This window comes from Panthera tigris, chromosome E2 (assembly GCF_018350195.1).
Source record: "Panthera tigris isolate Pti1 chromosome E2, P.tigris_Pti1_mat1.1, whole genome shotgun sequence".
In the NCBI taxonomy this organism is placed as follows: domain Eukaryota; kingdom Metazoa; phylum Chordata; class Mammalia; order Carnivora; family Felidae; genus Panthera; species Panthera tigris.
In genome coordinates, this window is record NC_056674.1 from 15,489,792 (window position 1) to 15,509,833 (window position 20,042).

Sequence of the window (20,042 nt, forward strand, 5' to 3'; positions counted from 1 at the left end):
GGCGGGGTCAGGGGTCCCAGGGTAGCCCACCTGGTGATCATTTCCTTCTCCTTGTTGGAGGCGTGGCCACCACTGCCCAGCACTTTGGCCGGTGTGGACAGGAAATAGAGGCAGTGGTTGGTGAAATACTGGTTGATCAGAGGGAGCAGGATCTGGGGGTGGGGTGGGGAAGAGACGAGGCGGGCTGGGTGAAGGGGGACTGGGTGAAGGGGCCCACCAGTCCCCAGCCCCCTCCAGCTTCTCAGTCCACCTCTCACCTTGGCAAAGAATTTAATCTCCTGTTCGTGGGGGGACTTTTCCACTCGTCCGCTGCTGACCACAGCCTCTGGTGGCGGAGGGAAAAGAGAGGTGATGGTGGGTTCAAGGCTGGGGAACTCAGAAGGTGCCTAGGGAGGGAGGGGACTCGAGGGTTAAGGGAGGAAAAGATGGGAGATTAATGCTTGGTATAAAGCCACCTCTGTTGGCTTTGAGGTAAACCTCTCTCCTGTCTTTCCTGTGCTTCCCCCTAACTCCTTGATCAAGCCCTTCCTGCGGCTGAAAATGGGGAAGAGGATAAACTAGGATGGAGTAAGGTCATGGAACATCCGCTTCCTCACCAGCCCTCTTCTTCCTGAACTTCAGTACTTGGCACTGAGTCAATGTGGAATGAATGAATGAATGAATGAATGAAACAAGAAGTCAATGTTGGCAGACTAGAATTAATTTTAAAGCAGAAGTCAATTTCAGGTAATAATAACAGTGAGAGTAATAATTAATGATAATAATAATGCTAATAATGTCTCTGGCCCTCGCACGATCTCTTCCCAACTTGGAGGTCTGTACAGTTGGTCCCCTCCTTCATTTTACAGATGAGGGAACTGAGATGAAATAACTCAGCCCAGGTCACCCAGCAAGAACAGGACAGAACTGTGACTGGTTACGGTGGACAGATGGGGAAACCGAGGCACAGAGAGGAGAGGGAGTTGCCGAGAGGCGCTCAGCATGGAGGATCAGCATGTGGGATTCGAGGCGAGGTGTGTGAGTGCGTCCTGCTGTGCCACTCATCTGAGGGGGTCTGGGGGTCCTGGGGGGCTCTCAGGGGGAATGTTGGGATCTCTGGGGGAAGCTGGGAGGGATTCTAGGGGCCAGCTGTGATTCTTAGTGGGGTGTAAGAGGCACGTATGGGGCACACCAACAGCCTCCATCCCCCAAAGAGACTCAGAATCTGCCCAATCCTCACCCTCTTTGGTCCCTACGCCCACAATCTGTCCCTAATGCAGCCAAGGGGAGTCTGTGAACACCTGAAGCAGGTCAGGGCTCTCTCCTGCTCAGAACCCTCCCGTGGTGCTATTCCACTTGGGGTAAAAAGCCACAGTCCTCCCCATGCCTGCAAAGCCCTACGTGATCTGCCCCGTCTCCTCCCGCTGTCCGCACTCAGTCACTCTGCTTCAGCCAGTTGGGCCTCCTGTTTCCCCAGGGACTTCTCAGAACCTTCGCACTGGCTGTTCCTCTGCCTGGAATACTCTCCTCGGATATATGGCCAGCCCCCTCCCAGCTCCTTCAAAGTCTTCCCAATTACTCTATTTAAAATTTAAAGGGCTCCACTCCCCCAACGCCCCCCTCCCCACAACTCCCAGTCTTCCTTAGCTGGTTCTAGTGTATTCTTCTTCCCCAAACACTAACTGCCTTCTAAAAACTTAAGGTATCTGACGTTAATCGTCTGAAGGCACCACAGGAATGTAAACGCTGGAGGACAAGGATCTTTGTCTCGTTCACTGCTGTGGTCTCGACACCTGGAAGGAACAGTGTCTGGCACAATAATGAGGTGAGGGGAGGGAAGGAGAAATGCATGCGCCGGGTCCTTGGGTGAACCTGTAGGTATGGCAGGCATGGGGAGGGACTCCCCCGTACCCAGGTGGGCGATAAACTCCTGGGAAATGTCCATCCAGCGCAGCAACTGCTGCAGGAAGCCAAAGGCGAACCGTTTCTCGATGGAAGACGTGTCCAGCTCCATGTCCTTAAGGCCTCTGCGTGGACAGGCAGAGAGGGGTCAGCCCTGTTCCCCGCTCCTCTCCAGTTCCCCTCTGCTTTCCTACGGCCGGCCGCTGCAGGCTTCTGCCCCACGCCAGGTCCCCCTCGAGCTCCTAGCGGTTCCCTGGCCCCGCCTCTCCTCTTCAGGCCCCGCCTCCCCTCAGGCCCCGCCCTCTTAGCCTCCTGTCATCCCCGGCCTTGCCTCTCCTCCCAGGCCTAGCCCCTCCCCTCTCTGGCCCCAAACAGTCCCCCAGGCCCCACCCTCTTAGCCTCCTCCCCTCCCAGGTCCTAACTCTTCTCCCGAGGCCCCACCCTCCCGGCCCCCCACTCTCTGACCTTGCTCCCCGCTCTGAGGAGGCCCCCCCATCTTGGCTTCCTCTCCCTGGCCCCTCCCCCACTCTCCAGGGCCCACCCTCATAGCCACCTCCTTTTTCTGGCCCCACCTCTGCTCTCCGGGCCCCACCCCTCTCAGCCACCTGCCTTCCCTGGCTCCGCCGCTTTACCCCAGCCCAGCTTTTCCCAGTTTTGGCCTGGCTCGTTCCTCTCACATTCCCCGCCCCTCCCTGGCCGGGCTTGCAGCCCACGTGCCTGGTGACAGCATAGCCGTTCATCTGCAGGAACTTTAGCAGTTCCTGGGCCTTCTCTCGGTCTCGTGCCTTCTCCTTGGCTGTCAGTGTGTCGTACGGGACCAGCAGGGGGTGGGTCCCACCACCTGGAGCCGCAAAGACCAGAAATCAGAGGACTGGGGAGACCCAGGCCACTCTCACTGAAGTGGTTCTTGCTGCTGAGAGCACGCATAATTAGAGTAATAAAAACAGAGGTAAGGGAACCGAATCATGGCTTTCAGAGGATCGTCATATGCTCACCACAGCCCTATGGTAGTAGATGTTGTTATTATCGGGGGTGGCGAAAGCAATGGTTCAAAGTCACACAACTCTAGTCCCTTGGGACTCTGGAGTTAGGGGACTTCGGTGAAGAGGGGCCTGTGCGGGGATGGGACGGACGCTCTCACCCTTGGCCTCCAGCTCCTGCTTCTTCTTCCGCCCCCACGTGTTGTGGTAATTTTCCGCCAGTTGTTCTGCCATGGCCTGGAATGGACGAAAGAGTCAAGGCCCGGACTCAGAGGATGTCCTTCTCAACCCCAACAAACACCTCCATGCCTCTAGATAAAGGATCAGGGGTTTCACCTGCAGCTCCCGGGACAGGGTAACTCCGCTGAGGTCCGGGGGCTGGGGGTTGTAGCCTTCTCGCGGATCATAAGTCTGGGAGGATGAGGGAGAAATGGGGGTGCTTGATGGACTAGCAGGAAGTCCGGGCCCCAACACAGTTTACCTCCTCCACTGGCCCTAGACCCCTGCTCTTCGCCCCCCCCCCCCATAAGGCCCTGTCGCTAAGTCACGCCCTCCTCTCCTCTGCCCTTCGCAGTTCTTCAGACCCACGCCCACTCCCTTCCCAGATCTCTCAGCCTTGGCGGGCATCTGGCTCCGGGCCCCCAAGATTTCCCTGACCCCCGCCCCCCCTCCCCCCACGTCCTTTCCTTGGCCCTTCTCCCTTTTCAACCCCACCTCCCGCCTGGCCCCACACTCTCCTGGCCCCGCCCCCGCCGCTCACCACCTCCCATGACCCCGCCCTCTGCCCCGGCCCCGCCCCCACCTGGGCACTTTGGGATATCTTCCGCGTTTTCTTCTTTTCTGTCTTCTCCTCTTCTCCCTCCCTGGCCTTCTCTATCGTCCATTCCCAAGCAATCATGGCCTTCAAGGACTCCTTGATGGGCCAACGGTAAATCTCTTTGTCCTGGGGTGGACAGGAAGGCGTGGAGGTGGTGAGATGGCATGGGAGGGAGGTAGAGGGAGGAGTCCCTGCCTCGGCCTTACTGGCCTCCAGTGTCCTAAGAAGTGGAAAGCCTGGACTACGTGGCTAGGAGGAAGTGGTCCAGCTCGGATTCGAACTCTGGTCTCTTACCTGCTCTGTAACAGAGTCTCCCAAACAAAACTCTCATGATCTCATTTTACTCTGGAGATTCCGAGAAGTTAAATGGCACAGTCAAGGAATCAAATCCAGTCTGACACTTTCTAAGAGAAGGAACACTAGAAGTCCGGGGTCTGGGGAGGCAGCCACGTTTGAGGGAGGGCAAAGTCCATGCATGCGGAGCCCTAACCCGCAGCCCCAGCTAGATCCAAGCTGATGAAGCTGCCTCACTCCTCTCTGAACGCTCGAATTTGGAGGTTTCATTTTGGACCCTCAGCATTGGGCCCTGAGATTTGCTCACCTTCTCTGAAAAGGTCTTATAGGGCCTCAGCATGGGGTGGGTCTTCAGTTCCTCATCTATGTTCTCCCCATAGGACCAGTTGTTCTGGATCTGGAGGTGGAGAGGGGACAGGTCGCACCACCATGGAGGTGGGGGCGGGGGGGCAGGATGAGGAAGAGAGAGCAGCCCGGGAGACGCAGGGGAAACCCTGGAGGGGCGGAGGGCTCTGGAAGAGGCTTTGGGGTCTCCGAAGAGTTTGGGGTCCCAGGGAAATCTGGGGCCTCAGGGAAGACCTGGGTCTGGGGTGGGGGGGCAGGTGGGGTCTTGAGAAAGGCTGGCAGGAACGGGGGCTGCTGGGGGGTGAGGGAGGACCCTGACGCCAACCTTGTCGAAGGCCCACTTCTCATGTGTGTACTCCGCAAACTTGTTGATGAAGGAGTCCAGCTTCTCCGGGATGATCACACTATTAGGGGGGATGGGGTGGGCAGATGTTAGCGCTGGCCCATCCTTCCATGTCCGAATCCTTCTCCCTCTCCCGGTCCCTGGTCCCCACCCCGCTCCTGCCCCCAGGCCTCCTCACTTGAGGGTCTCCACGGGCCGAGGGTCAAAGTTGCCTTCAGCATCCACCGTGGCCTTTTTCTCGGCCTTGGATGAATATGAGGCGTCCACGTAGTCGGGGGGCAGGGCCCCTGCGATGGCGCACAGACAGGGCATGGCCATGCGGTACAGCTCTGGATCATACTTCTGGGGATGCCGGGGGGGGGGGTCACTGCAGGCCTGGCTGAGCCTTCAAATCCTGGAGCCCTAGGGCCTCAAACTCACCCCTCTGCTAATCAACCCCTCTTCCCTGAGCCCCCAGACATCAGTTATGGTCTCTCTCCCTGAAACCCAAACCTCAGCCCACCTGGACCCTCCAAACCACCCCGGCATCACCCCTCTCCAAGCCCCCAGACTAGCGCCCATCGCCTCTTCTGTAACAGCCAAACCAGAGACCCAACTCCTAGATTCTCCTGGATCCAAACCTGCAGAACTAGCTCCCTCCCTGAACCCCTGAATTGGTAATTTCATTCTGGACCCCCCCACTTTGGCCCCCAAGCCCTCCCAGCAGGCTCCTTTAGGTGCCCCCCCCCCACGTGCCCGGACCTTGTGGGCCAGTGAGTCAAAGATGCCCCAGAAGAGTTTACGAGTGAGGTGCAGCTCTTCCTCTGAGGTGACCCCGAAGCTAGCCCAGCCTGTGGGGAGGCAGTAATACTTCCAGCAGCGCTCATAGTGGTTGGTGAGGAGCTGGGTGGGAGCAAGAGGGCGACACACAAATGAGGGGCGCGTAGTAGGTGGCCGGCAAAAGCAAAGCCAAGGAGGCCGGGGCTTTTAAATTATGAAGGGGACGTGGGTCATGCAGGTACTAAGGGAAAGTGCTTATTGGGGAGTGGTCTGGGGCCGTTTAAGATAATTCAGCGCTCTAACGTGGAGTCAGGATAGGCATTGGGCCAGGGCCGGGTTTGTCTGTTGTCGTTTTACACAAATAAGTATGTTAAGATTAATCCACGGGTAGGGTTGTGTGCAAACGGACGTATGGACAGAGTGATCTGCGCTTCTGTGAATTACCATGGCGGGCAAATACACGCAGAGCCCCATGCAAATATATGGTAATTGGGAAGAGGACCTCCACATCCAATAGGCAAATCTGAAATGGGGGTTGATTCAGATGTATTGTGTAAATCAGTCCAGACAAGGGGTGTCTCCTTATGCAAACCAGCATGCAAACGAAAAAACTAACAGGAAAGACTGCGAATGTTCAGAGTAGCTGTGGTGCTATGTATTCAGATGAATGCACTCGTTGGAAAATGCACTCGTTGGAAAAGCGTAAGGCTGGTGGTCTGGGCGTGCGAGTAAGCGCGCTGATTAGGAAAAGCGGTGTGCTCACGCAAAGACGTGCTAATCTAGGCGAGGACTGGCTCACTGTGAGGCAAATTAAACGCTAACGAGGGAGCGTTAGAGGCCCCGACGACGCCAAGCGACCGTCCTGGAAATCCTAGTGCGGCAATGAGAACGCCTCAGAGGTTTCCGTGGGGACGCCGCCCTCGCTTGGCGGGTTAACGGGGCCGGGCGGTGCGTCACAAAAGAGCCCCGAGGCGGCCCGAGGGCGGCGCACGCCGGAGAGGGCTCGCCCTCACTCACCTTGAGCGGCATCTTGGCGAACTCGTTAAGGATGGGCACGTCGAACACCAGGCGCCGCAGCAGGTGCTGCAGCATGGACGGGCGGATGTACCTGCGGAGACAGGCGCGGGGCGGTGGGGGTCTCGCCCCCAGGCCGGCCGCCCCCCGCGGGCCCGCCCCTGCCCCCCGGCCCCGCCCCACCTGCACAGCGACATGAGACATTCCTCGATGACGTCGCGCTGCGCCTTGGTGAGCGAGCGGCCGCGGGACAGGCGGTACACCGTGTGAAGCATGGAGTCCACCATGATGGCGCGGTGCTCGGTCCCCGCGAAGAGCGGCGCACACTTGGTGATGAGCGGCAGCACCGCCAGGCACAGGTAGCGGTTCAGCGCCAGGGCCATCTCCGTGGTGCTGAAAGTGGCCTGGCGAGCAGAGCGGGGGCCTCAGGCCCGCTTCGCGCCCCTGGCTTCGGATCTTCCCCCCACACCTGCTCCTCCCAGTCTCTACGATCTCTTGGAACCATGCAAATTTTCAAACCCACCGCGGCCGAGGCACCAAGTAGTGAGCCCTCGTTACCCAGAGTAGACAGCCCTGTAGACAAAGTTCTGCATGCTTCTGTCCTCTCCCTCACCCTTTTTCCTGTGATACTTTTATACAACCCCAGCCATTTACCACTCCACCCATAGATATTCAGCTTTGTGTCTCCATTCAGACACCTGCTTCCGTTTAACACCCCACGCTGCCGTTTTCGCACCTAACAGAATTAACAGTCGCGTAAAGTCCTTCCCCAACTTTCTCCAAGTGTCTCACTTGTAGCCGGGATTGTTTGGATCAGGGCACCAGGAAGGCCCCCCTACTGCATTTGGCTGCTGGGTCTCAGGTCTTTTCATCTGTAACGGTCTCCTTTCCTCCTCTTTTCAATGTTATTTATTTGCCAGAAAATCTGGATCATTTATCCACGGAGTTTCCCATACTTTGGTTTGGGCTGGTCACGTCCACTCACTGTCTCCAATGCCTCGCCTGCCAGACCCTCGTAAACCCTCGCCAGTAAGGCTTTTACCCCACCGCCTCACTGAAAGTGCTCATCGAGGTCACCAGTGACCTCCATTTGGCCACACCAGTGGTCAGTTCTCAGTCTTCATCTTACTCGGCTTTGTCCCCTACTATTCTCTAACGATATAACTATTAAATATCTATATAACTATTATTGTTGCTGTTGAGCACAAGTCTTTGTCTCCTTGGTGCTGAGCCATCACCGAGCATGATCATTTCTTAAATAAGAAAGATGAGATGTTGGATTTCCACCCACCCTCGCCCAGAACTCAGAGTTCCTCTTGGTTTCATTTTCTGTCTTGATGGGGGGTGGGGAGGGAGGATTCTGATAGGTACACATGCCCAGAACAAACAGAAGCGCTGCCGCTGTGCCCTTGACCATCCTGCACCCTCACGGGCGGCGGGGAGGGTGGCTCGGCAGGGGCGGGGCTGCTCACCGTGTCCAGCGAGGCGGCCGCCCGCATGTCGGGCAGGAACCCCACGTCCAGCACGTGCAGCAGGAAGTCCTGGTTCTCGATGCCATACACCCGGTCCAGGAAGAGCACCATGGATGCCTTGTGGTCCGGCACGAAAGATGCCGACATCTTTGGCTGTACCAGAGCCCCGTCTGCGGGCCACGAGGGCAGGGGGTCAGGGCTGCCCTTCGGCCCCACCCGCTCCCTCCCCAGCCCCCCTTCCTTGCCGAGTCCTGCCCCCTCTGCACCTTTGCCCAGCGTGGGGATCTGCAGCGGGAGGCTGATGATGCCCACAAGGTCATCCAGGGGCACGAGGGAGCGCAGGATGGCGCGGATCCGCAGGGCCTCGCCCTTGCCGGCTTGGATTAGCTGGAAGATGGAAGGGGGCACGTCATCCAGCACCCTCTGCCCCATTTGGTCGTTAGTCCATCCATCCCTTCCTGACCCACCGGCAGGCAGAGCAGGACTCCTCGTGGGGCGAGCTCTCGATCTCCCAGCCCTGACTCCTCTGCTCCTAGTGCTCCTCTACTGAAGCCCCGACTGTCCCCGGCTCTCAGTGCTTGGTCCCCGCCCCCCCCCCCCCCCCCCGCCGCTGGACTGGGAGTTCTGTGAGAGCCAGGCCTAGGGCAGTCTTGGTCACTGGTGTGTCCCCAGGATTGGCTAGCCTAAGACCACCCACATCACGAGAGCTCCGTCAGTGTCGTCAGGTGCCCGACTGAAGAGGTTCGAGGTCGCCCAGGCGTGCCCCTCCCCGTCCCTGGACCTCCAGCTCTCACATGCATCTCCGGCGCACAGCGTCCCAGCAGGTCGATCAAGGCAGCGTAGAAGGACATGATGGCGTGTCCCAGGTGCACCCGGCTCTCCTCGGGGGGCTCCTCCCCAAAGCTGCAGAAGGAGGGGGGTGGCGGGTGGGGGAGGCAGCAAGGGGCACGGGGAAGTTGGGCTCTGCCGCTGAGAAGGGGGTGGGAGACTCACTGCTCACGCCGCCGGTCCCTGCGGACGCCCGGGCCATCCCGCGCCGGGTCCTCAGAGATGCGAATGGCCTCTTCGATGGCGGCCAGCAGCCCCGAGCCGCCCTCACCCCGCAGGGCAGGCCCGAAGCACTCGGGCTTGCGGATGAGCAGCCGCACCACCACGTTGGCGTTCTCCTCCACACTCTCACCTGGCGGCTCCGGCGGGTCCGGAGGCCTCATGAGCCGCGGCCCCGGGGACCCTGCCCCGGCAGCCCAGGACCCAGCACCTCAAGGGTTAACCCCGGGCCCCCACTGGCCTCTGGACCCTGCCCCAGCCCGCCTGGAGGAATCCCTGCCGAGCCAGGACGGGGACCACACCCTGAGGGAGGCTGGCTGGGTCGGGGACGCCCCGGCCTCCTGTCCCGCCACCGCCAACTCCTGACTCACCGTTGACGAAGACGGCGAAGCGCAAAAAGTCCAGGTAGCGCTCACCGCCAATAGGGTTCCAGCCGATGTCTGGGTACCCTTTGGCCAGGAGCATGGGGCAGCTTTGAAGGCCACAACCCGCCAGGTAGGACACGACCTGGGAGTGGAGACGGGCTCAGACCGAGGCCAGGCCCGCACCACCTCCTCCCCAAGGCTCGCTTCCCTGCCCATCGCTGGAGCTCTGCGACCTCATTCACGTCTGGATCTCTCGGCGAACGATAATCCTCACCCTGAGCCCTCACCTCCCACCTGGACCGTCACATGGTCTCCCGCCTGGGTTCCCTGCTCCCCCAGTCTATCCCACGCACAGAAGGACCCTGCCAACAGCCTGAGTCAGGCCACGTCCCTTCCCTGCTTAGAACCCTCCTGTGGCGCCATCTGGCTCCAGGTAAAATGCAGAGGCCCCACAAGACCCTCTGCACAATCTTCCCTGTCACCTCCCTGCCCTCACTTCCCACCCCTAACCCCTCACTCCCCCTGCTCTAACCAAACTGGTCTCAAACTCATGAAGCTCACTTCTGCCTCGGGGTCTTTGCACTGGCGGTTCCCCTGCCTGGAATGCTCTTCCCCTGATGTCCACATGGCCCCTCTCCTCCTTCAGAGCTTTATTTGAAAGTCACTTTCTCAGGGAGGCATTCTCTGATCACACTTGTCTAAACTTGGACACCCTCCTGACACTTGATGTTTCTTTCCCCTGCTCGCTTTTTTCATCCTTAACACTCGTCACTAGCTAATACACTATATGTTTTACTTATTTATCTTGTTTATTATTCATCTTCCCAACTAGAACGTCAGCTTCATGAGGACAAGAATTTTTGATTGTCTCAATCACTGTAGTACCCCTGCTGCCTTGGTCAGATCTGGCACGTAGTAGGTGCTCAGTAAATGTTTGTTGGACGAGTAATACTATACGAGCAGATAACTCTTGTTGAGTGCTTACTGTTTTATCAATGGTTTCATGGACTAACCCATTCTGTGCTCGGAATAACCCTATTGGATTATTATATTCATTCTACAGATGAGGAGACAGGGGCCTGGAGAACTTAAGTCACTTGTCCAAGGCCACACAGCAAGGGAACAAGGGGAGTTATTGTAAGGTGCTGAACTCTAGAGCCCATGCCCTTCATTGCTACACACAGTAGTGGGGGGGGGAGTACGGGGTGGGGGGCAAGGAATGTGCCAAGGTCATGCAGCTGCGGGAGGGTGAAGCGTGGATTTGCACTCGGCCCTGTGGTGAGTGACTGGGCCCTTGTTCTTTCCCTGCAAATTATTCCCCCTCTGATTCAATCCCGGACCATCCCATAGACTGGCTCCCAAATTAGCAGGTGCCCCAAGGGGCCAGGCGGAGGCCAGGCCTCCTCCTTCCACACCTTCTCCAGGTCCTGCTCCTGCAATGCCAAGGCCAGCTCATTGTTGTCGATGACAGAGGCAGCTGCCACGTCCAGAGGCGTGGAGCCCTGCATGCCTGTGAGGGCGAGAGGCAGAGAGAGTGCTCTTCAGAGGATTGTAGTTGACAGTCTCACTCCTGCTTGTCTCACCTCCTCTTGGAAGCCCTCCTTGACCATCCCTTTTACAGCCTGGGTCAGGTGCCTCCACTGGCCCGTGCTTCCCCATCCCACGGCTGAGCACCCTGGGCGGTCACTGTGTGTCCTCCACGCTGCACTGTGAGCCCTGTGAGGGCCAGGGCCACGGCTGTCTGGGTGGACCCTCAGCACCGCTCATTAAGGGCTACCTCCAGGGTGGGTTGAGAGTGAGTGTTTGTTGAATGACCGAACGAGTGAGCGAGCCAGCAGACATGGATGCCTGGACAGACTGCTGAGCGTGGGCCCCGGGGGACAGCTCTCCCTCCACCCCGGGCTCGGGTGTTCTCACCCAGGCCGATGCCACTGTTCTCCAGCAGATAGCTCAGGTGGTCGAACATGGAGCGCTGGTTCTGCCGGCTGATGCGACAGAAGTAGCAGAGGAAGCGGCAGCAGCTTGTGACCATCTTGGGGAAGCGGATCTCCTGGGGGGGGGGGGGCAGAGCGGGCCGCTGGTCAGTGCCTCCCCCCGTGGCCCCCTGCCCTGAGCTCCTCGGCCCACACAGGCCCCTTACCTTGGATTCGCCGCCACCGAGGACATTCACCATGACCTCCATGACTGTCTCGTGCATGCCCAGTGCCCGCATCAGGTTCGGGTGTTGGTAGAAGACTTTGTTGTTCATGATGTTCCTGTGAATAGGTAGAGTACGGTGGCGTTTCCAGGGGCCGGGTGTGACCCAAGTCCAGGGAGAGCCCCCAGAGCCTTCACCGTCCCCCTTCACAGATCCCAACCCATTCAATCTTTACGTCTACTCTGGATGGCAGGAATGAAATTACCCCGATTGTACAGATAAGGAAACTGAGGCATGGATCCAAGGTGGGCTCCCTAGAGCAGAGACCCTCGCCATGTTTCATGTCGTATCCCCAGATGCCTAGAAAGGGCCTGGCACAAAGTAGGTGCTCAATAAACGCTTGCTGAGTGACCGAATGAGGCACATTTGACACCGAGTGAGTGCATCGAGTGAGTGCTCAATGCTGTCATTCGTATCATCATTACCACCCCTACGCGCAGGAGCTCACTAGGCCTCACTGTGACTCCACAAGGGAGGCACGGCTCTTCCCCGGCCCAGAGATAAAGATGAAGCTCAGAGAAGGTCAATCTTGTGCCAAGAGTCACAGGTGAGTAAGAGCTGTCACCCCAGAGGTCGGATGGAGACGTAAGGGGAGGAGACCTCAGCCAGGGAGATGGGCCAGCTACTGGGAGAAGTACCCCGCCGCAAGGATGGGCCCGAAGCGGAGGAAGGAGACATCACTGCATCCGGGGGACACGAGCCAGGGGGACGTGCTGGAGCTGGGAGGGCTCCCCTCCTTCCCAGGGGAAGTGCAAAGTCAGGGGAAGGGGCAGAGCCTCAGAGCCTCACCCAATGCTCTGGATCATGAGGTTTTCCTCCTGGGGACCCATCTGCACGATGAGCAGCGATCGGATCTGGCCCAGGCACTCAAGCAAGCTCATGGTGTCCTCCATGGACGATGGTGAGATGGTGTATGCCCGGGGCAGGGCACGCAGCAGCTCCCCGAGCCCGTCGTACTGCCGGTGCAGGAGGCTGAACATGGCGCGGACGAGCTCAGGGCTCTGCACAAAGTCCTCTTGAGCCCAGCGCACCACCGTGTGGGACACCAGCTCCTGCAGCGACTCTGGGAAGGGAACGCAAGGGTCAGAACGCACTGCCGGGTTGCGGCCTTGAGCCGGAACAACGGAGCAAGGGCCCCTCTTTCCAGAGGGCTTCGCAGTTACTAACCGTCCCTACCGTCACCTGCCAGGAGGGGGCAGATTCTGGCAGATCTTTTTTTTTTTTTTTTTTTTTTTGTATTGCTTTAAGAGCCTCCCTGTTCTCTTCACCCTAATACCCAGACAGTAAGGGCCCCCTAAAGGTTTCAAGAGGAAAAAAAAATGTATCATTCAAAATACCAGAGCACCATTATAAGCACCTTTCAAATATATAATGCACCTTTGAAAGCACAAGTCGCAATTCCACTTGTTCTGTAAAAATACTGCTGATTTTTTGGGGCTCCTGGGTGGCTCAGCCAGTTAAGCGTCCGACTTCGGCTCAGGTCATGATCTCACGGTTCACGAGTTCAAGCCCTGAATCGGGCTCTGTGCTGGACAGCTCAAAGCCTGGAGCCTGCTTCTGGTTCAGTGTCTCCCTCTCTCTGTCCCTCATCCACTCACACTCTGTCTCTCTCTCAAAAATAAATACACATTAGAGGCGCCTGGGTGGCGCAGTCGGTTAAGCGTCCAACTTCAGCCAGGTCACGATCTCGCGGTCCGTGAGTTCGAGCCCCGCGTCAGGCTCTGGGCTGATGGCTCGGAGCCTGGAGCCTGTTTCTGATTCTGTGTCTCCCTCTCTCTCTGCCCCTCCCCCGTTCATGCTCTGTCTCTCTCTGTCCCAAAAATAAATAAAAAACGTTGAAAAAAAAATTAAAAAAAAAATAAATACACATTAAAAAAACAAAAATAAATAAAAGTACTGCTGATTTTTCCTCCAGAGAGACAACAGACACAAAGAAAAACTGTCATTTGATGTCATTTGGTGTCATTTGAAAATGATGTCAAGGTTAACGGGTTTATTTTCCCAGTCCCTCCTTGAGACTCATCATCCTGCCATCCAGCATCCATTTCTCTCTTTGCCTCTCTCTCCCAACCCTTTTCCTTTCCAGGATTTGGGGGGAGAAAAGACAGAGGTCTCATGTGTCTCAGGCTTAGGAGAAACCTCCATGCACTGACACTGAATGATGGTGTCATATCAATTCATGACCTTCCAGAAGCGCTACACAATCTGGCCCTGGCACTTCTTCTTCTTCTTCTTTTTTTTAAGTTTATTTATTTTAAGATAGAGAGCAAGAGTTGGGGGGGGCGGGGGCAGGGAGCAGAGAGGGAGAATGCTGCACTCTCAGCGCAGAGCCCAATGCAGGGCTCGAACTCACGAACCATGAGATCATGACCTGAGTCAAAATCAAGAGTTGGATGTTCAACCGACTGAATCACCCAGCACCTCCCCCCCCACTTTTTTTTTTTAAAGTTTGGGCCTTGCCCTGGTGACCTCATCTCCTGCCCCTCTCCTCTTGCTCACTCCCACACTGGCCTCGAAACATACCAAGCATGTTCCTGCCTCAGGGCCTTCGCACTGGCTGTTCCCTTTGTACCAATCATCTTCCCAGATCTTTGCATACCTCACTCCTCCACTCTGACCCCTCCATCTATCCCACTGTCTCCTATCACTCAGCTTTATTTTTCTCCTTAGCACCCATGGCCACCTGACATTATGGTATATGTATATGTGTATCTGTTACAATATTCTAAACTCCTGAAGAACAGAGACTGTGACTTTTCCCCCCTACAATATTCCTCAGCCAAGCCAACAGTGCCTTGACTGTTGTAGAATTAAACCCTGTACCAACATCAGGGATTCTGTCCCTGTTGGATAGAGCTGATGTATAATTTGCACAATGACCCACTGGCCCAACACTTATCATAACAGTGTTTCTAATCCCTCGTCATAGTAACTGTTTCACAAAAAAAACAAAACAAAACAAAACAAAACAACAAAACAAAACAAAAACCAACAAAGAGAAAAACAAAGAAAATCCATGAGAACACAGAAGCCATGCTGGTATAGGAGCTTCCACCATCCCGAGGTGGGATGTATGTCTCTGCTCTGGCAGGCCATATGGCACACCGGTCCAACACACATCCTGTGCAGCCCCCACATTTCGGCCACACTTCCAGCATGCCTCTTCTCTCACCCTGCCTCCCACTCCTCCTCCCTCATTAATCCACCCCTCCCTTTTCCCTATTCCTCATGGCCTGTCTTGGACCCAGAGGCTCCCCAAACGCAAGGCCGTCTGCCCCATCCCTGTCCCTCCCTAAGGCCCCAGTCCTCACGGGGTTTGGCCTCCTCAGCAGGTGGTTCCTCCTCAGGTTTCTCCTCCTTCTTCTTCACCAGCCTCACTTTCTCCAACAGGCTCATCAGGCGGCTGCCCAGGGTGGCCTCTTCCTCTGGCTCCTCCTCCTCTCCCTCCAGCTGAATTCCTGGAGTTGGTCAAGAAGATAGAGGGTGTCCTTCATCTGTTTGTTTATTCATCTACTCAGTCATTCACTTCTTTGTTCATTCATTGGTTCATTCATTCATTTCTCACTCATGTATCCCCTCTTGGGTTCTTCATTTATTTCTCTATATGTTCATATGTTTGTTCATTTATTCATTCTTTGAAGCATTTTAAATATTTTTTAAACCAGCTATTGTAAATAGGTTAAAGAACTAAAGGAAACCATGTCTAAAGTATTAAAGAGAAGTATGATGATAGTGACTCCTCAAATAGAGAATATTAGTAAAGAGGCAGGTCATATAAAAAAATAACCATATAGAAGTTTTTGGGGCTGAAAAGTACAATAACTGAACTTTTAAAATCACTAGAGGAATACAATAGCATATTTGATCTGGTAGGAGAAAGAATCAGTGAACTTAAAGTTAGGACAATAGAGGTTATCCAGTCTGAAGAATAAAAAAGAATGAAGAAAAACTAACAGAACCTTAGAGCCTGTGGACCAGAACATCACAAAATATATCAATATATGCATAATGGGAATCCCAGAAACAGAAATGAAAAATGGCCACAAAAATGTGCAGAAATAATAGCCCAAAAGTCCCTCAAATCTGATGAAAAATATGACTCTATACATCCGAGAAACTTAACAAATTCCAAGTGGGATAAAATCAAAGAGCTCTGCACTTAGACACATCATACCCACCTGTTTCAAAACAAAGGCAAACAGAAAACTTGAAAGTCAGCCAGAGAAAAACAACTCATCATATATAAAAGAATCTCAGTAAGATTATTAACTAAGTTATCAGAAACAATGGAAATTATCCATTCATCCCACCAGACACCCACCATCTCTCCATTCAATTTTTAATCATTCAACTATCCATCCATCCATCATCCTTCTCTTTATCCATATGTCCACTCAGTCATCTCTTCACCCATTTCTTTACTCATTTATCTCTTTACCCACCAATTTACACACTCATCACTCACTTGCTGATAGCCATCCATCCATATATAATCCGCTCAAACACCCCTATAAGCTTATCCTTCCACTCATCCTCTATCTGTTCACTAATATATCTGCTCATTCATTCGTTCAACCAAAAGTTACATTGCACCAAAACTGTAAATATTTAAGATCAGGAAATCTTAGGGAAACTTCAGGAAAGGTCACAAGAGAAAGTCTGGGAGAAGGGTTCTCTGTTCTCTTACCACAGTGTGATAGCAAGTCTTGATGAAATTCAAGCAAATCCTGCCGGACCTCTTCAGGGAGAGGACAATCTTCATCATCCTCACCATCTTTGAAGTGCAATAGCATGTTTATCTAGGGGAAGGTCGTAAGTTAGAATGAGGGTCAGAAGCTCAAGAGCAGAAATTCTGAGATCAAGGATCAAAGATCCAATTGTGAGTCCCTGTCTAAGGCCATGAGTTAATGAAGACTATCTGAGAAATTAGAGGTTTGAAAGGAGTCAGGGTCAGTCTGAGGTCCTACTAAGAGGTCCTATTGGTTCAGAGAGACATAGAAGAGTAAGAGATAAATATATCAACAGGGTCAGGGGTCAGGCCTGAGCTTGGAGGTTTAGTACCATCAGCGATCAGAGTGGGGGGAGGGGTTGACGTTGGGATTTAAAAATAATGCCAGCTGGGATCAGGGGTCAGAAGACCTGCTCCTGGGGTGGGGAGCGGAACTCGCGAGTACGTCGGGCAGTCTCAGCTGCGGACATGGTGAAGGATTTCATGAGGAGGCCATAGCGGTCCCGCTGGTTGGCCTGGAGTTTGTCCACATAGCGCTCCGCAAAGGCTGCTAGGGATTCCACACGGTGCTGCAGCTCTTGGTCACAGAAATACTCCAGCAGGTGGCACATCTGTGGGAGGACAGCCATGCAGTAGGGATGACGGCGGTGAGACCATCAGGACTTCCTTAAAAACTTTTCTTGCTTCCTCTCCCCTCTCCATGGCCCTGCCCCATCTGCCGCCGTCATTTCCTGCCTGGATCCTTAAGCCAGACTTCTCCGTGGTCTCATCCCTCCAATTCACTTGCCACATGGCAACCAGAGAGGCCATTTGAAGCCAGAAGCATGCCAACCACCTGTGGCACTTCCACAGCTCCCCACTGCCTCAGGGCAAGGTCCAGACTCATCCCCCACCAGATCCTGTGTTTTCCAGCCTGGATGAGTGGAGGCTGGAGAACAGGAAGAACCAGCCTACCTGTAACTTCACAGACTCTGGCAACTTCATCTGGAGCAGCCCTTCCTCCAGGCCTTCTTCTTTTTCCCCTTCGGCTGTCTCCTCTTCCTCTTTTTCCTCATCTTCCTTCTCCTGTGCCTCTTCCTCCTCATCCTCTTCCTTCTCCTCTTCATCTTCTTCTTCCTCTTCCTCCTCTTCCTCTTCCTCTTCTTCTTCAGTGAATACTTCAGGCTCAATCATCTTCAAGATCTGTTTCACATCCTCATCATCAAAGATGCCCATCACCTATAGGACAAAGCCTGGATCCTTCACTGTGGCCCACAAGACCTCAAATTAAGTCCCAGCCTCACTCCCCAACCTACTTCTCCTGAATATGCCAAACTCATTCCTGCATGGGCTAGATGTGATTCCTCCAACACAGAGAACTGTCACCCCCTGCCCTGCTCTCCAGCCTCCTTAAGATCCCCCAGATCCACACCCTGTGTCCCACCTAAGCACATAGCCAACCAGACCACAGAGCCAAACATGAGTGCCTCTCCCTTCACTAGCAAATGTTCTCTCCTAAACTTGAGCATATGTGACTCTGAAACAGACCATGCCCTACCCTGATGGATGCCTTCATAGCTCCTAGCATATGCTAGCACTCAGTAAACATAATGAAAACGCTAACAGACGGAGGGAGAGAAGGTAGATGAAAGGGAAAAACAGTGGGGAAAAGAGAGATGGGTAAGTGGGGGAGGGGGGACTGGGTGGCTGACTTAACAGATGGAATATCAGAGGTCTGAAGGGGAGAGAAATTGATGGGCAGATATGGATGGAAAGATGAAAGTAAAGGTGGAGGAAGAGATGGGTGGATAGATGACAGGATATGTAGTGTATGGATGGGTGGGTAGGTGGATGGATGATGTGACAGGTGCATGAGTATGTAAATGAGTGGACGGGTAAACAGATAAATGGGTAAATAGCCAGGGGATGGGATGAAATGGGATGCTTGGATGATGGATGGGTGGATAGTTTGGGCACGAAAATTTGGACGGATGTACATATTCATGAGTCATTAGATGGGTATGTGAATGAAAGGGCCCATGAAATAGAGGAGGAAGAATGGGTGGATGGGAGGTGGACGAATGGGTGTAGATGGTTGGGCGGATTTGTGGGTAGGTGGATGGGTCCACATACATATGGATTGAGAGATGCATCGGTGAACAGACAGGTAGGTGGAAGATGAAGGAATGGATGAATCTGTAGATGGGTGGATGGATGGATGCACAGGGGGAAGGCGGATGATAGCTGGATGCATGAAAGGAAAGACAGATTAATAAACAAGTGGGTAGGTGGGTAAATGAACAGATGGAACAGTGGGTGTACTGATGTATGAGTAAACGGAAGGATGAATGGACAACTAGATTGAAAACTGGATGGACGGTACATGAATGGATGGATGGGTACGTGGGCAGAAAATAGAAGAATAAGTGGATGGTCTCGTGGATGGGAAGATGGGAGTACGTTTGACTGGATAACTGGATGGATGGAAAGGTAGGTGGAGGATGAATGGATCGATAGATGGATGAATGATGGTTGGATGGACCAATGGAAAGAAGGGAGAAAACAACGATAAGCAGATTAACAGATGACAGATGAACGGATGGGAGGAAAAGGGAACGAAGGATGGAGAGGTGAACGGGCGGTTGGAGGCACAAATGAGAGGGAGGTTGACGTATGGGTGGATGGATTGTTTGGAATGTGGAAGAAGAATGGGACAGAAGGAAGCAGGAGGAAACCATTACCAGCAGGGTGGACACGAGCTTGAGCACGGGCACAAACTGGAACTCCACAGAGCCCCCGACAGGGTCACGTGCGTGCTGCCCACCACCGCGCACGGCCTCCCCCAGCATTCTCAGTGCTTTATCCCGCAGGGCCTCGAGAGGGATGCTGGGGCTGAGGCGGGCCGGGGCTTCCGCCGCCCCGGCGGCCGGCAGGGCAGCCACGAAGCAGGGCGGTGAAAAATGGTGTGGAGGCCGCAGCGAGGTGCTGACGCCAACGCCAGGCAGGCCGTGGCGGCGGGGGCCGTTTTCGGCACTCTTTCCGGGCGGGAAGAGAGTGATGGCGCGGGTCTCCTCCGTGAGGGGCACGATGTACTCAGAGAGCATGGAGCGGCGGCTGCGGCAGGCACTTTCCAGATGGATGCTGATGAGCAGGTCGTAGTAGCCCGCCCGCAGCGGGCCCGGCAGGTGCGCGTCCTCCAGGGCGTGTAACAGCTGCGCCTGGTCCACGTGGCTGCACAGAGCATGCGCCACGCGGTTGTTGCCCAGGGCGCACACGGCGCGGTAGAGGCGGAGGGTGTGGGAGTGGAACCGCTGCAGGTGCAGGCGCTCCGACAGCTCCAGGATGTCCATGCATCTGCGGCGGAGACGGGCCAGAGCCAGCAGAGGACGTGGGAGGCAGGGGCACAGAGAGGCAGAGAGGGGTACCGGTGAGAGTGGCGGCCACCCCAGCAGGGGTTCCCGGGGGGCCCGCTGGGTCAGGGTGCTGTGAGGTGTGTGGAGCTGGGTCTTTCCACGGTTCTAGAAGTCCCTAGGTGGTCTGGGGGCTCCTTGGGATATGTCTGGGATCCCTGGGATGGTCTGGTACTCGGTATCTGAGAATCTCCGGAGGAGATCTGGTGACCCTAAGATACGTCTGGGATTCCCAAATGGAAACTGAACCTCCCTCTGGCAGGGCTGAGTAACTTGGCTATGTTTGAGTGCAACGAGAACGTAGACCCCACCAGGGCAGGACCTGTCTGCCTTTTGGGGTTTTGTTTGTTTGTTTTTGTTTTCTGCTGTATTCCCAGAACCTAAACAGGACTTCGCACATAGTGAGTGTT

The 20,042-nt window shown here is 54.9% G+C and overlaps 1 protein-coding gene across 1 annotated transcript in view; it reads right to left on the minus strand.

The window, feature by feature from the left end:
- The window catches only part of RYR1 (ryanodine receptor 1), a 112,577-nt gene that overhangs the window by 59,316 nt on the left and 33,219 nt on the right, over window positions 1-20,042 (minus strand). The window contains exons 34-60 of the mRNA XM_042970107.1: window positions 18,964-19,576; window positions 17,198-17,461; window positions 16,654-16,854; window positions 16,202-16,313; window positions 14,826-14,972; window positions 12,304-12,577; window positions 11,458-11,572; window positions 11,235-11,367; window positions 10,733-10,827; window positions 9,324-9,459; window positions 8,899-9,085; window positions 8,700-8,808; window positions 8,172-8,292; window positions 7,906-8,075; window positions 6,617-6,837; window positions 6,437-6,527; window positions 5,402-5,542; window positions 4,839-5,002; window positions 4,643-4,721; window positions 4,280-4,369; window positions 3,664-3,804; window positions 3,198-3,272; window positions 3,023-3,098; window positions 2,599-2,722; window positions 1,891-2,006; window positions 258-325; window positions 31-152 (exon numbers count right to left, since the gene is read on the minus strand). Coding sequence (XP_042826041.1) covers window positions 31-152; window positions 258-325; window positions 1,891-2,006; window positions 2,599-2,722; window positions 3,023-3,098; window positions 3,198-3,272; window positions 3,664-3,804; window positions 4,280-4,369; window positions 4,643-4,721; window positions 4,839-5,002; window positions 5,402-5,542; window positions 6,437-6,527; window positions 6,617-6,837; window positions 7,906-8,075; window positions 8,172-8,292; window positions 8,700-8,808; window positions 8,899-9,085; window positions 9,324-9,459; window positions 10,733-10,827; window positions 11,235-11,367; window positions 11,458-11,572; window positions 12,304-12,577; window positions 14,826-14,972; window positions 16,202-16,313; window positions 16,654-16,854; window positions 17,198-17,461; window positions 18,964-19,576 — 4,185 coding nt within the window. The remainder of the gene's footprint in view (window positions 1-30; window positions 153-257; window positions 326-1,890; window positions 2,007-2,598; window positions 2,723-3,022; window positions 3,099-3,197; window positions 3,273-3,663; window positions 3,805-4,279; window positions 4,370-4,642; window positions 4,722-4,838; window positions 5,003-5,401; window positions 5,543-6,436; window positions 6,528-6,616; window positions 6,838-7,905; window positions 8,076-8,171; window positions 8,293-8,699; window positions 8,809-8,898; window positions 9,086-9,323; window positions 9,460-10,732; window positions 10,828-11,234; window positions 11,368-11,457; window positions 11,573-12,303; window positions 12,578-14,825; window positions 14,973-16,201; window positions 16,314-16,653; window positions 16,855-17,197; window positions 17,462-18,963; window positions 19,577-20,042) is intronic.